The sequence below is a fragment of the Notamacropus eugenii genome, chromosome 1 (genome assembly GCF_028372415.1).
Source record: "Notamacropus eugenii isolate mMacEug1 chromosome 1, mMacEug1.pri_v2, whole genome shotgun sequence".
Classification (NCBI taxonomy): domain Eukaryota; kingdom Metazoa; phylum Chordata; class Mammalia; order Diprotodontia; family Macropodidae; genus Notamacropus; species Notamacropus eugenii.
In genome coordinates, this window is record NC_092872.1 from 388,375,505 (window position 1) to 388,390,521 (window position 15,017).

General features: G+C 35.5%; 1 protein-coding gene across 2 annotated transcripts in view; it reads right to left on the minus strand.

Moving 5' to 3' along the window:
* Positions 1 to 1,451: 1,451 nt before the first annotated feature.
* RNF145 (ring finger protein 145) overlaps positions 1,452 to 15,017 on the minus strand; it is a 121,023-nt gene continuing 107,457 nt past the window's right edge. For both annotated transcript variants that reach the window (XM_072630867.1, XM_072630868.1), the window contains exons 9-11: positions 9,360 to 9,507; positions 5,147 to 5,503; positions 1,452 to 3,078 (exon numbers count right to left, since the gene is read on the minus strand). In XM_072630867.1, the coding sequence (XP_072486968.1) occupies positions 2,641 to 3,078; positions 5,147 to 5,503; positions 9,360 to 9,507 (943 nt within the window). In that variant the 3' untranslated portion in view covers positions 1,452 to 2,640. The remainder of the gene's footprint in view (positions 3,079 to 5,146; positions 5,504 to 9,359; positions 9,508 to 15,017) is intronic.

Here is a 15,017-nt window from a genome sequence, read left to right on the forward strand (position 1 = left end):
AAAAATACAACCCAACATAAAATTACACTTTTGGAATTCACATATTCCCTTCCCATAATGCCCGAAGCAGGGACTTTGTTAAGATTGAAATTCAAGTCAGCTGACTCACAAAAATTATATTTTCTTTTTAAAAGCTACTTTGTTTATAATAGATACACCATTTATTTACAGCTTAAGAAGTTCTCTTTTCTACTATGCAAAGCCAAAATGTTTCAAAACTATCAGTTAAATTCACAATCTGACTTACCTCTCCTTTGGACAACATCATCTTTCCTGTCTTAAACAGGTAGTAAAAAGCAAACTTCATCATTTAAAAGGAAATACACAGTCCCTGCTAGAGCATGACCGTTCTGGAGTACAGCACAAGCCAATGAGCAGAGCTAACACAAGATAAAAAGAATGGACAGGAGCTTCATAAAGCAAGTATTTAAAAATCATATACACTCGTGTTAAGAAAATAAAACCCTACACGAAACTTAGACGAGCGAGGCCACAGTTTCATGGACTGAAAAGTAACAGCATAGTGAAGTCAACTTTCATCTGTCTCAGATAAAGAATTTACACCAAATGTCTTAGTTATAAAAGTGGTTGTTTACTTCAAATACTTTTGAAATGCAATGGTTTCATCAATGGAGAAGCTTACCCCACCAGGGCAGGCCAAAACCTTCTCCACATCTTCATGAGTTGGTGCACCCCAAAAACTTAATCAGCCAACACTCTAATGATGAGCCCCTCTGAGGGAAGTTTACCTAGTCCTTAGATGGCAGCCAGACAATCGAGCTTTGGACATCTCAAAAGACTTGCCAGCTCAGCAGTACTTAACAAAGCTTATACTCTCCTTCCATAGCCTTCAAAAATCAGGGTCACAGGCAGATCTTTAACTGAGTAATAAAATTCCGAATCTATGCCCTGATGAGGTACAGGGAAAATTTAGTGGAATCCTATGACCCACCACAAAGTGGTAAGTATGTTATAAAGAAAGCAACGTGGTTTAAAAGGCGAAGGCATCTAGAATGATTTACTATTCTCACTTAAGATAAAATGAATAATCTTCAAAGAAAAGCACTGTGTAGATGCAGAAAATCAGATAGTTTGTTAAGAGCCAATAAACATTAAGTGTGCCAAATTTTCTAAGTCTAAAAGAATTACATTAGTCAATGCCTCTATTCTAACAAATTACAAAGTAACACTAAGATTTGAAAGGCTCAAATTGTGACAAAGGAATACTCCTTTCGGGTTAATCTGAACCATGATAAACATTGGCTGAAATGAAGGGGTGGGGGCAGAAGAAATCAGCGCTAGGTGAATTTACTCATTACAATGAGTCAACAAACAAATATTTATTAGAAAGTGAAATAAACTCCTGACAATTTTATTTCTGAAAAACAGAGAATTTTTAAAAACCTAACTCAACAAAATGCTTGGTAGCAATAAATCACATGAGCAAAACATAAAATCTTCAAATTTAAATTTATTAAGACATTCAGCTATGTCTGTCAGTCTACATCCATTACTAAAAATAAAATAATGTCACATCTCACATTAGGAATACCAACTCTGAAAAACACTTTTTTGAGCCAAGCCTATTGTATAAATAAATGACTAGTTTCTTTTCATATCAAAATTCACATAAAAAAATTGCCAATCCCCCCACCCCAGTTCTACCGGAAGCCATGATGAATGTAAAAATTTAAATATGACACAACCTTGTCAAAGAAAAGGTGCAAAGTCTATCAACAGCTTTAAAAGTGGCATTTGCGGCATTTGATCATACAATTAATTATGTACTCATTCCCAAAGTGCAAATATTGCCAGAATTTAACACTGTTTTGATTTCAGTTGCAAGAATTAAACATTACACAGGATTGAAAAGTACACCTAGGGCCTTTATCTGTTCCCTAAAGCTCATCCCACTTTGAGCCCCTGAACTATGGAGGACTCCAAAGTGTTCATTAGTGCTTTAGTTTACTTCACACAGGCAACACAGTATACAGTATATTAACAAAAGTTTCATATACATCAAAATATTAATGACTCCATCATAAAGTTCAAGAGTCACAGATTACATGAATGCAAATCGCAATGCCCTCATGCCCACCCCGCTTCCACAAATGCCTAAAGCACATATGATGTATTCGCGTGCTTCAGTTTTTTCAAAACAATCAACTCTTTTTTACATCTTTGATTTTGCTTCAGTGCTATACAAAATTCAATAATCACCTGACTGAGTTCCATTTGAGAAAAAAAAGGGGACAGTAGAAGGGCAAATAACTCTCTGATACTCTGGGAAAAGACTGATTTTCCCCATATAAAGTAAAATGTCCATTCAGTTTCTTCCCATGCCTTCTTTATGATTTTATTTTCCTTTCCTTAGCCCTCAGAAAATACTCAAATTTCTATCTGATTTATCCTCTCAATTCAGTGGCAGTTTCTCAAGTTGAGATTGACTTTCCTTGGCAAACTTTTACAAAATATCAGCATGGGACATAGATATATATATTTTTTGATTATTATAAGATTGCCAAAACTCTCTCTCGATGCCTAGGGTTTGTAAAAGCCGACGGTCTCTACTGAGAAAAGATTATCTTGGATCCCTGGAATGTCTCTCTTTGCTGTATACCCATCACATGTTCCTAAAATCTAGACATGACTTCCGTCTTGAATTAAATCTTCCTCTAAAACTCCAGGTTGTTCTTCTGTCTTCAGATCTTCTTGGCTGACCACAATAGAGCACATCTCAATATGGGGGTTTGAAAGATGTGCCTGGGTTTCAAAAGTCCCCTCCTGGTGACCTATCACTCTGGTCACTTGTTCATTACTGTCTCTGGGGTCTTCTTTCAAACTGGCCCCTGCAGGGTGCTCTTGAGCTGAGGGGTCAGTTCCCTCTTGAACCACAATATTTTGCTCTGTTCCAGGGTTTGGTGGTGGAGCTGGTTCTGGTCCTAATCCTGGAGGATGGGAGGAATTTTTAAGGTGGCAGTGGCACAGAGGGCAAGTCTCTTGTACATACAACCATTTCTTAAGGCAACCTGCATGGAAGAAATGGCTGCATGGCGTTATCACAGCAGATTTCATGTCCTATGTGAGAAGGAAAGGAGACATTAGATAACTGTTCAAAATTTATATGTCTTTGGTGCTACTTCAAAGTATCTTTGATTCCAAAATTTCCCTTCCCACATCATTAAAATGAATTAGAATGTGGAGTAATCAGGACGTGGGATAGAATACTTCTTATGTAAGTAATCTTTTCACCACCAGAGGGCCCCTCATACCAATAAAAGAGCTGTATAGAGTAATTTTAAATGTATACAGAAACAAAAAGAAATGGAATTACAATGTCTTTTAAAACTTTCTAAAATGAATTCTGTCTTAGCCTACAACTGAATGGCTAACTAATTTCAGCACTATTATGTCAATGAAATTATAATTTTTAAAAATCAGAAATATCTGCATACCTCCATTACAGTACTGAAAATAGACTTAAAATAATGGATTTTTTTCCAAGGGGCTAAAATCATTTATAAGGAATTTGCTTATAACTACAACCATAACAACAGAATATTGGGAGAAAAAGTGATGGATTTGTTGGATTTCATGAGGACCACAGTAGGCCATGGAATAGTTTTCAAGGCTCTGTCTACACACAAAGCCATTCACTCTGGATATTAATTCTTTTGGAAGAATGAGTTGAAGGTATGAAACGAAAACCTGTAACAATCTATGCTGTTGAATAGTTCCCAAATTTTTTTTTGTTATTGTTAATAGAAATATAATAAATATTTTTTAAAAGCGCCAGAACTAGTCCAATCGATCCTCTATACCAAGAGCTGGTAACACCTGGAGTAACTTGAAAGCTGAAAGTCATACAAAAAAAGCAGCAAATAGGAAGCTTAAGCAGTAGCTTATCCACTTTCTGTGTTATCAGCAGTTGATTTGAGTCTCTCAACATTAAAATGACAAGCAAGAAAAGGGGAAACCTAAACCATTCTAATGGAATGTCAAGAATGTCTACAGAGGGCTACTACTGAATCTTTTTCCTAAATATGTGCAGAAAGGAATAATATTTGGTGCATGATACTGCACTTATTTCTAGTAACTAAGAAAGTTAAAAGTAGTACTTAAATCAAAATCTCTGATATGTAACTTTTTGTACATTTTCTACCACCTTCTCCCCCAACCATAACTACTAACAATTTGAAAAATACAATTTTAGAAACATATCCAAGTTGTAGGAAGCATGATGTTTCCATTTATTATAAGAAAAAACTGAATAAAGGCCAATGCACTTCGATTATATTTTAAAACAACTCTGGAGAAAAAAAGCATATGCCATGCATGCCTGTTTCCACCTCCTCCCCTTTATACTATTAGCAGCTTAGAAAGAGCAATATAATTTGAAATATAACCCATTCTCAAATGGTAACCTCAACTACTCTCCCTGGTGCAATGTTGTGTATATAAGGTACTCTGTTGTATGCATGATTAAGTTGAGTCTGTTTTCCATGGCAAAGCTGATTTCAACATTAACTTTAATTTATCTACAGCAGGAGCCAGCAACTTACAGCACAAAATGCCAAAGATGGCAGACAAGCCTATTTTCACTGGCATGCAAAGTGACTGCTAGCATCATGCGCTTCCCTGAAGGGAGAAAAGTTAGGAGGGAAAAAATTTGTGAGGGTCACCAACTACCCACTAGAAGTATCAGAAGTTGGCATGTTCTCACCAACATCCCTCCTGTGAAATTACATATTTCCTCAGCCCCCAGCACACCAGAAGGAAAGGGGGGTCAGAACCTTGGCAAATACCATTTTTCCAAAGTTCCCAATCCCTGATCTATAGTATATGCACTCATGAGTGAATATAATATACATCTGACCTGTTTTTCCTTCATTTGTGGGTGCACAATAAGTATTGAAAACAATAACAACAACGTATTAGTATCACAGTGGCCAAATGTTAAACTTAAATATCTTTAAAAAGACAAAGTATTTCCTAAAAGTTGTTTAAGGTGCTTAGAGTCATTTAGTTGCTTAGGAGATATTCATTTCTTCTTGGGAATTTAAATTAAATGGATTTTAATAAAAACCCCAAGAGTAACTATACCACATTTCCCCAACCACTTAGATTTTTATATTGTGCTGGGTACCTGATAACAGATGGCACAAATATCATTGTGTTTCTCTAGTTGCTCTTTTGTAGCAATGGGCAGTGATTTTATTTTATTCACAGCATCCCTGCGGAGAAGAAAGCTCTTCCAACCCAGCTGGGCCCGAAGCCACACATTGTAGTAGGAATGAATAAAGATGATCATGGAGCCCATCACAGTCCATTCTCCAAAGATGGTCTCTGAAACACCATATGCTACAACGCAGAGTGCCACAAGAAATTCCAGCAGACGATAAGTGCCATTCACATAGTAGATGACATCATCCATGTTATCCACTGGCTCTTTTCTGAATTCTTCAACCATAAATAAGACATAAATAAAAAGTGTACCCAGAACCTGAAAGCACAAAGTATAAATGCTGAAAAATTTTGTTCGCTGAATACAAAGAAGAAGCAGCAACAATCTTTCTTATTGTTTGTAGGTTGCCACATTTCGTCTTCTGACAAGAAATGCTACATTGCTTAAAATGAGTGCTGCTCTTGATGTTAAATTATGTGTTAATAAAATTATACATGGAAAAATAAATGCGTAGCTTACTAATATCTAAAACATAATAGTGTAAAATTTGGTTTTTTGCCAAATACAAAGATTTTGGATAGTTAGGAGAATAGTAAGATAACAGAAAAAATGGCAGGCAAAAATTCAAACAAAGGCAATTTTCCACAAACCTTCAAAAAAAGAAAAAAAATTCCAAATTCTTTGAAGGATGTCTTTTCAACTAATTTTAGTTTTGAGTGAGATGGGGATTGTACCAATTAATCAACCAACTAATATTTATTGAGTTAGTCTAACATGTGTTTAGTATAGTAAAGAACACAGTTACAGAAAAAGGTATAAAGGGCCTACTACCAAAAAAGCTTACTAAGCCACAGTTTGCATGCCAAGAAAACCAGTAACACTATTAGACAACATAATGAATCATTAAAGTGCCACATTTTGCCAGAAAAATCTTGAGTATTCTGAGATGAAGATCAAGGAAGGTTGAACCATGGGCTTATGAAAGTAGTGAAAGCCACAAGTATGGATGAACCCTTTAAAGAAGAGTATACAGAGAGATTACTGTACAAGGACTGAACCTCAGAGAACACACATGGAGTAAGAATAACAATGAATCCAGTGAAGAAGACTGAGAAGTAATGTTCACCGGGTTGAGAGAAAAACCAGGTAAACAGTATGTACAGAAGCCCAGGGAGAAAAGAATATCAACAGGTAAAACAGAATGAGATGAAATAAAAGAACATTTGATGCTACAAGAAAATAGTCACTAGTGGCAATCTTTGAGACAGGTGTTTCAGTGGAAAATTAGGGATGTAAAATATTGCACATATTTATCAATTTATCAATTTTTAAGGTTAATTTGCTGTCTTAGAATGATGAATCAATCTAACAATTTTAGAAGGCAATTTGGAATTCTACAAGAAAAGCTACAAAGTTACTTATACTTTCTAATACAATAAGATACTTTTAAAAAGTAAAGATCTGTCTTTTAAAAACATTCAAAGCAAAAAGTCAGACACTACTTGTCCAGTTACTGGAGAATAGTTAAATAAATTATGAAATTTTAATACTTGAGAATATTATTGTGCCATAAAGAATGACAGGTAAAAACCGAAAGTAATAAGGGAAGACTGGTATAAAGTGATGTGGTTGAGAAGGTAAATGTAAAAGAATAATACAACATAACGATTACAGTCACATAAATGAAGATAACATTAAACAGGAATAATACCTTGGCCAAATACAATGGATAATGCTGGTACTAACTTAAAGGACAGACCTTTCCCATTCCTCACAACAAACAGTAAATTACAAAACAATACTTGCTATATCTACCATCATTGTCTTATGCTTCCTTTCTTAACTGTTTTCAGGCAATACAGTGTGTTAGTGGTTTGTGTGTCCTATGTCAAAACAAAATTTAACGTAAAAGATTATAAGCACTTTTGGAAGGAGTAGGTGGTAATGAAAATAAAAAAGATGGGAAAAAACCATTTGTCTGAACTATTTAACAGTGAAAGACATTTGGAAATACATTTCATGTACATAAATATTATAGTGTACTAGAAACTGTCTTTTAGTAAATATGGATCTCTGTGCCATAATGAGGCTACTAAATAAATACGGTATAACAACTACTAAACTATAATCTCAGAAGCTTAAAAGGTAGTGTTTTTCAATAAAAATTGCTTATTAATAAACTTTATTACATCAAGTAATTAATACACAAAAATGCAAATAGTTGACTGTTACTATCCAGTTTTTTAAAAAAAACTATGGCAAATTCAAGAGCTGACATTTTATTATAAAAGGCAACAGTAAGAGTTCTCAAGATTTTGATAGGCTGATTTGGTCCTCTGTATAAATCATTCATTTTAGACTGACTAAAACATGAACAATCATGAAAATTCTTCCAAGCAAAAAACAATAAAATGATAAATTGTTAAAATGGTAACATTATGTGGCGATCTGGGACATAAACTATCAGGTAAAAACATTATGGTAAGCATCTACTCATGAAAAACAGCTGTTGGAGCTTCTGAAAAGGTTCAAAGAACAATTTGGTTGATGTAAAGCGTATGCAAAGGAAGAAAATCTTAGAAGGGCAGTAAATCTTAAGCCTGCAGCAATATAAACTGTCAACCAAAAAAAATACATCACAAGTCCATAAAATGTGCATTGCAATTGGATTTATTACAAGAGAAATGAACATGCATGTGGAACTTCAGAGGCAAGGAGTTCCAAATCGAAGCTTGCATATTTGTAACATTGCAACAAAGGGAGGAAGGACAGAAATTTCCTCCTAAATGGAAGTGGCAAAGGAGGAGGAAAAGGGCAGTAGGGGTAAGGAAACGACTAATCTCCCCCTGAAAGGGAAGAGAAAGGAGATGGCAAAAGCAATATTCTTTATCCATGGGAACTGCTAGACCATGAAGTTAGAATGGTCTACTTATCTACAATGGTCCCAGCTACACAAGCAGTTTTTCAGTCTAGTGTAGACTGACTAGTGCCTGTCTTGACTCCCAAAGATGCAAACAACATATTAGGTCAGCTCAGGGGGACGTCAACTTCGACATGTTCAGGGCCTCCTTAATACTCTGGGTCCATGTTTCTGGAAAATATGGCAACTGAAGAAGACAAGTTTAGGGGGCTCCTTACCAAAACAAACCTTTCTACAAGCAGTTTTTGGACTTTTTTTTTTTTAAGTAACCTAGGTCATTCCTAACTACTTAAAATGCAAATTCTTATCACCTTCTCTTCTATTATTATAGATTATATGTTGAGAAGGGGAAGACAGAAAGAGGAAGGAAAACAAACTGTTAGAACATTCAAAATAAAAGGGTTTATATTTTTTTTCAAAGTCACTAATGTTACTCTATCTTCTTAACAAAGATATGGAAAATCTTAGAAGTGAAATGAGAGATGAAGGCTATCTCATCTTAGCCGCTCCATGATATTTGTGATTCCCATATATATGAGTCTGATCTCTGTTTCCTAGTTCTTGATGATAGCTAGAAATTCTGAATATTTGCTTTAGGATACCTGGCTACTGCTCCCTGTACCCTAAGTGTAACCTAGAAATAGAGGTCAATAATCATTGATCAGCTACTAGTAGTGGATGGATGTCACCATACTGGCAGAAGGAAAGTAGAAGCTCCCAAGAGGGTTCAGGGAAGCTCCTGGCATTTAGGTGTTCAAACTGAGCTTGAAAAATGTCTTAAAAGGCTATGTTTAACATATACTGATATATTATTAGCCTAGAAGCAGAATGCTTAAAAATTAACAATGTTTCTAATTACAAATGTCTTTTTGCAATGTCATATTTGTTGCTAAAATCCTGAAAAAAAAAACAAATTAAAAATCACTGAAAACACTGATTTTTTCAAGGGTTTTTCTTTCTCTGTTTTACATGGAAGCTCTGTATCATGCCATTTAGAAAAACAGAAATGGAAATACAGGGGGAAAGAAAGGGGAAGAGGAGACCTACTTAAGAAGAATACAATGGCAGTAGAATCAGAACACTAGCATCAAATATTCCAGCTGTTGTAATTAAAATGACTAAAATGCAAAAGAATGGTAACTTACATGATAACTAAACCATCTACAATAAGTAACCTAAAGGAAATTCATTCCTTTACTTCAAAAGAGAAAAAAATCAAGTAAAATGTTCAGTTGATCTATTTTTTGAGCTTACCTGAAGAGAAGTGAGGATGCTGCTGGAAATAATGATAAGAAGCCAAAAATCCATGTGGAAAAACTGGCATATCATGTAAGCCATGTAAGCAGGGAACACTAGTAAAAATAAACAAAGGCTGACAGCACGGAAGTGTTTCCATAAGCTCCTACAGAAAAAAAAATACACTTTTCATAAGATATCTGCCATTTAGTATTTTAAATTTATCAATAGTAACTATAATGTAATGTAACTATTGTACAGTACTTATCCTTCTAACTTTCTTGTTTCTATCAATGTAATGGTTGGTATTTCAGAGTCATTTTTTTATTCCTCTCCCTCCCCCGCCATCTAAAACTCATTAGATGCTCTACATTTTAGTACTATCTCGACTTATACTTTACTCCCTTTCCCCACTGCCAATCTGAGAATGGGTTTTTGTCTCTTTAAACCTAGATTATTATAATGCTCTTCTAATTGATAACTTTATTTTTTATAATGCTCCTCCATACTCCAATTCGATCAGCATACTGCTGCTAGATAATTTTCATAATACAAAATTTTCTTCATTATCATGCTTCCCCCAAAATTCCTTAGTGGATTTCCATTTGCTTTTAACATACCATAGACGATGCATCCACCCTATGAACTCAAGCCTAATTTTCTAATTTCCTTTTCTCCTCAATATTAAATCTCTATGTTGGCCAGTACAGTCTATTTTCTCAATATGATGTTTGCAGTCCTCCTTCCTAAAATGTGCTCTTTGTTACCCATGAAGATGTTATAAAATCTAGACAAGAACTACTTCTTTGAAAGTCAATCCTATAGTAATCTCTACATATAATTCACATGACACTTAAATGCATTGTACTACATTATTTGTTATGTCTTATCTCCTTAAGTACAGTATATATTCCTTAGCTTCAGGTAACCATACAATCACAAATTTCAAGTTGGAAGGGACCTGAGAGGTCACTAAATTCATATTCATTTTTCGTACTTTACACACGAGAAAAGGAAAACTAAGAGAGGTTAAATGACATGCCCATGATCACAAAGTTAGTTAATGTCTGGGGTAGAATCTGAACTCAGGTCTTCCTAACTCCAAGCCCGGCACTCTATCCATTGTACCACCTTGGTATTATACATAATATAGCATATCATATCGACTGAAGTATCCTGAGAAAAATAAGGAAGTTCTGCCCTTTATCATGAAAAGTGGAAAGGAGGTATATAATCAGACAATTAAAACAGAGCCTTGCTTATGATTCAGTTTTTGTTTGAGGATCTCAGGCCAAGTGTCTGTTTCCATTAGGATTTGATAGTAAGTGCTAATCACCAATCAAGGCAAGTCAGCTTCATATAAAAAAAGGAGGGGGGAGAGGGGTTATTCAATATGAAACTGAGCCTTGCTCAGGAACTGCCAGTATAATTAATACCCATTTAAGTACAAGAGCTACCAATAACCCACTGAGTATCTTTCTTCTAACAAGTATGAGGTAAGGTAAGAGGGAGGGGAAGGAATTATTTAGGGATTTGCAGAAAATATAAATAATTATTTCTGCCAGTACCAAGTAACAGCCACATAAGCAAGAAAAACAAGATGATATTTATTCCTAGAGAATATAAGGTGAAATTCAATTCAATTCAATGAACATTTATTATGTGCTAACTACATGAACAGCCTTGAATTAGGCACTCTGGATACAGAAATAAAATTGGTCTCTACTATTAAGAAGCTAACATCCTTGGGCAGGGAAGAAGGTATAACAATCTGAACACACATAAGTAAATATAAACTATATAAAAATACAAAGTAATTTAAAGAACAAAACAAAATTAACATTAGGGAATACAGGTAGAAACAGAAAAGGTGAAACTTGGGCAATGTCTTGAAGTAAGATAAAGATTTTAAGAGAAGTGGTGAAGGCATACATTTCAGATAAGGAGGCCAAGATACAAAGATAGGGTCAGGAAACAAAATGTCACAGTCAAGGAACAGTCAGTAGTCCAGGTGGACTCAAATAGAGGTCTTGTAAAGCATAATAACACGAAAAAAAATTGAAAAGGGTCCCAAGAGATTGCAGCAGGCTTTAAAGCTAGGCTGAGGCTTTTATACTTCATCTTACAGGTAAAAGGGAACTAATGAAAATTTTTATGCTCTAAGCTAACCAGATTCAACCTGTATTGCAGGAAGATTATCCGGGCAGTTGTGTGGTGGCTGGACTGCAGAGGGGAAAGACTGGAAGCAGGAAGATCAATTAGGAGACTATGGTAATCATTTAGAGAAGAGGTGATGAGGACTTAGACTAGAGGTTTCTGTGGAAAAAATGGGAATTTTTCCAGGAAGACATTTGTGTAAGTACAACTGACAATATTTTGAAGCTAACTACACACTGGAAGTGAGGGAGAAAGGAAGTCTAAGGTTGTGAACCTGGGTGAATGGAAGGATGATGTTGTCTTCAACAGAAATGATGAAGTCTGGAAAAGGGAGAGGTTTGGAAGAAAATAAGAGTAGTGTTACTTTGGATATCCTGAGTTTGAGATGTAGAAAGTCATCAGGATGTGCAGGTAAAGATGTCCAGAGAGCAGTTGACAACACAAAAGTGAAGTTCAGGATACATATAGGATGAATATATAGATCTGAAAGTCTCTTCATTGAGATAATTACTAAACTCCTCAGAACCAATAAGAGAGAAGAGGGCAGGGCCATCAGGGTTTAGGACAGTGCCTTAAAGGATGTCCACACTTAATGAACAGGAGGAGGATCTCAATCTATCCAAGAAAACTAAGACAGAATGGTCAGGCAGGAAGAAGGAGAACTAAGAGAGATTGTCACAGAAGATGAGGGAGGAAAAGTCTCCAGAAAGCAGGGGTATTCAACAATACTGAAAATTGTAGGGATGGCAATTAAAATAAGAAGTATGAAAAGGCCATTAGATTTAGCAGCTGAGATCTTTTGTAAGGCTGAAGAGAGTAATTTCAGTAGATTTATGGGATAAAAAGCCAGATAGCAAAAGGCTGGAAAGTAAACAAGAGATGAAGAGATAGAGTTTATATGACCTTTGACTAAGAATCTGGCTGTGAAAAAAGAGAAGAGATACAGATAAGATGAAAGTTTAAGTAGAGCAGTGAACCAAGCACAGGTTCTTTAAAGATGGGGATAATAAGCTCTACTTCTTCAGGTTACTGGAGAAAAGGAGGTTTTCTTAAAAGAATGTCAAGAACTTCAAATAAGAAATAAAGAAAAACCACCTGAAGAGCTATAGAGGAATCCTAACTTTTGTTAGAACATTAGTCAGTTGGAGAATGTTACACTAAAAAAGTAAAGAAGGACCATCAAACTTTTAGAGTTAAGTAATACATATGAACTTTTCTCTGTAGAGAGGAGTTGAAGCCTCTCAAGAATAAGGAATTTCTTGTGCTACAAAGAATGGGATGAATTCATAGGTGTCATAAGAAAGAGGCCTTTCAGGAACGACCAGAGAAAGAGGAAAGGCATGCTGCAGATTCATTGCTGAAGGGTACTGAATTGGCTATTTATCAACATGAAATGAACAGAGGTTCACTATATTCCCAGAGGACATAGTTGGGAATATGACAAAGAGGGCTATGAGATTTGTCCAACCTAAGAACTTCCCTCTGACAATTTATGTGAGGACAAATAGCACAATAAGGAATCTAGAAAACACTGTTAAGAAATCTGAATTTCAGAGCAAAACACTGAAAACATTAGGCAGCATTTTTTACCAGAGCAGCCAAAGGAAGAGCATTAGAAGAAAAGAGCAGATTTTCTAAGTGCTTAGGCTGGTTAAAAAGATAGAGTATTGAGATCAGGATTTGGATTTCCAGGCCACAGATAAAAATATAGGAACAATAAGACCCATAGTCAGGATAAAATATAATAAGGGCTGATAAGAAATCTATTTATCTGGAATCTTATGAATCTTTACATTGAAAAGGAAATGGGGGAGGAAGAGAAAACTTCTTCCCCCTCCCCTCATCTATCTATGTCCATGAAGTTAAATAACAGAATAACTACATGTAGAAATTCATAGGAAGCAAAAATATAAGGGAGCCATTAATAAAATACATGGCACCAGACAGTTAGCTACGCACAAATGCAGTAATAAGCAAGTAATGAGTAATAAGCAAGACTAAAGATTACCATGCAAGGACTAAGGCAAATCTGTCAACACAGATATAACTGAGAATGGGTATGATGGGATATATGACTGCAATATGGTTCTGAGAGGGTATAACTTATTTAAAAGTCAAGTCAACAAACATCTATTAAGAACTCACTGTGCCAAGCACTTCATGCTTAATAAGTGCTTAGTTTTTCTTTTTTATATTTATTTTTCAGAAAAAATCTAGAATGCATCAAAAGAACAATTACTAAGGAAGCAGGTACCTAAAGCAAAGGCTAGAAGGTGGAGAAAACAGGATGGCTTAAGTAAGTTAAAGAGCCTCACTAATCACACCTTATTTCAAAAGAATACTTTTAGATAAAACAAAGGAAACACATCTCTTTCAATATAGCTTCTCCTTCTCTAGCAGCAGGCCATGCATGGGCAATGGATAAGGGAGTCCTCTAGTCACAGAAGATAAGTACTTGGCTAACTAGCAGGATCTGTCCTTACTGAGTCTTTTAAGGATTATGGCTCCCAACCCTCAATTTCATGACATAGTTTTGTTTCACTCCCTGGAATTATAGTCACTGCTGCATAAAATTGTGTTGAACTTTTATAACGGTCAGGGAATCCTAACCAACCCATACCCCACAGCCATTTACATGCAACTAGAAAATAAAAATAGGCTGAGAGTAAACATTTAGAATTTTGTATGACTATAATTACCTGTCAAATGATATTAGCTAATACACTCCCTAGGTTTACACATGAAGGAAATTAAATAAAGAATACTGCAAAAATAGTTAATTCTGGTTTGTCCATTTCTACTCAGGAAGGTCCTTGCACCCCTTTATTTCCAAGCTTCACAAGTCTTTTCCCAATTTCTGTTTTAGTTGAGTGAAGATATTATTGTTTCCTTTCCTTCTGATCTTCCTTCTGTCCTACAGTTCTCCAGAAGTACAATTTCCATAGACTTCTCACTCAGATGTCATCTTTTTCATATACTACTTCAAAGAGCTTTAATGATGCTTGTTGGAGGGTAGGTGCTGCCAGATTGATGTTTTCTCATTTCACTATCTTTGTCAGGTAGAAGTACTCTCATTTTAGAGATTTCTTCTTTTAGTTTGTCACACTCATCTGCTGGAAGCTGGTCTTTGAATTCTTGCATCTTTGTTTCAGTATCATGAATAATCACTTCTGCCATATTGACAGCTTCTACATGTTCTTTCTTTCTCTTGTCTTCCTTGGCATATTTCTCTGCATTCTGAACCATATTCTCAATGTTATCTTTGCTTAACCAATTAGAAGACTGGAACACAACTTGTTGTTCACATCTAGTCCCTTCAAGTTTTTCAGAAACATGCATACCATAATCCCTATACCACCAAGGCTAAATGGTCTTAAGTCTGTGGAACTTCATGCAGAGCTGGTGGAATTCCAGTCAAAGAACACTCTTCAAAAAAGTTGTTGTACGCACACACAGACACACACATAAAGTAGCACATCTGCAGTTACACCAGCTACACACCTCCCTGAATGGCAGTTC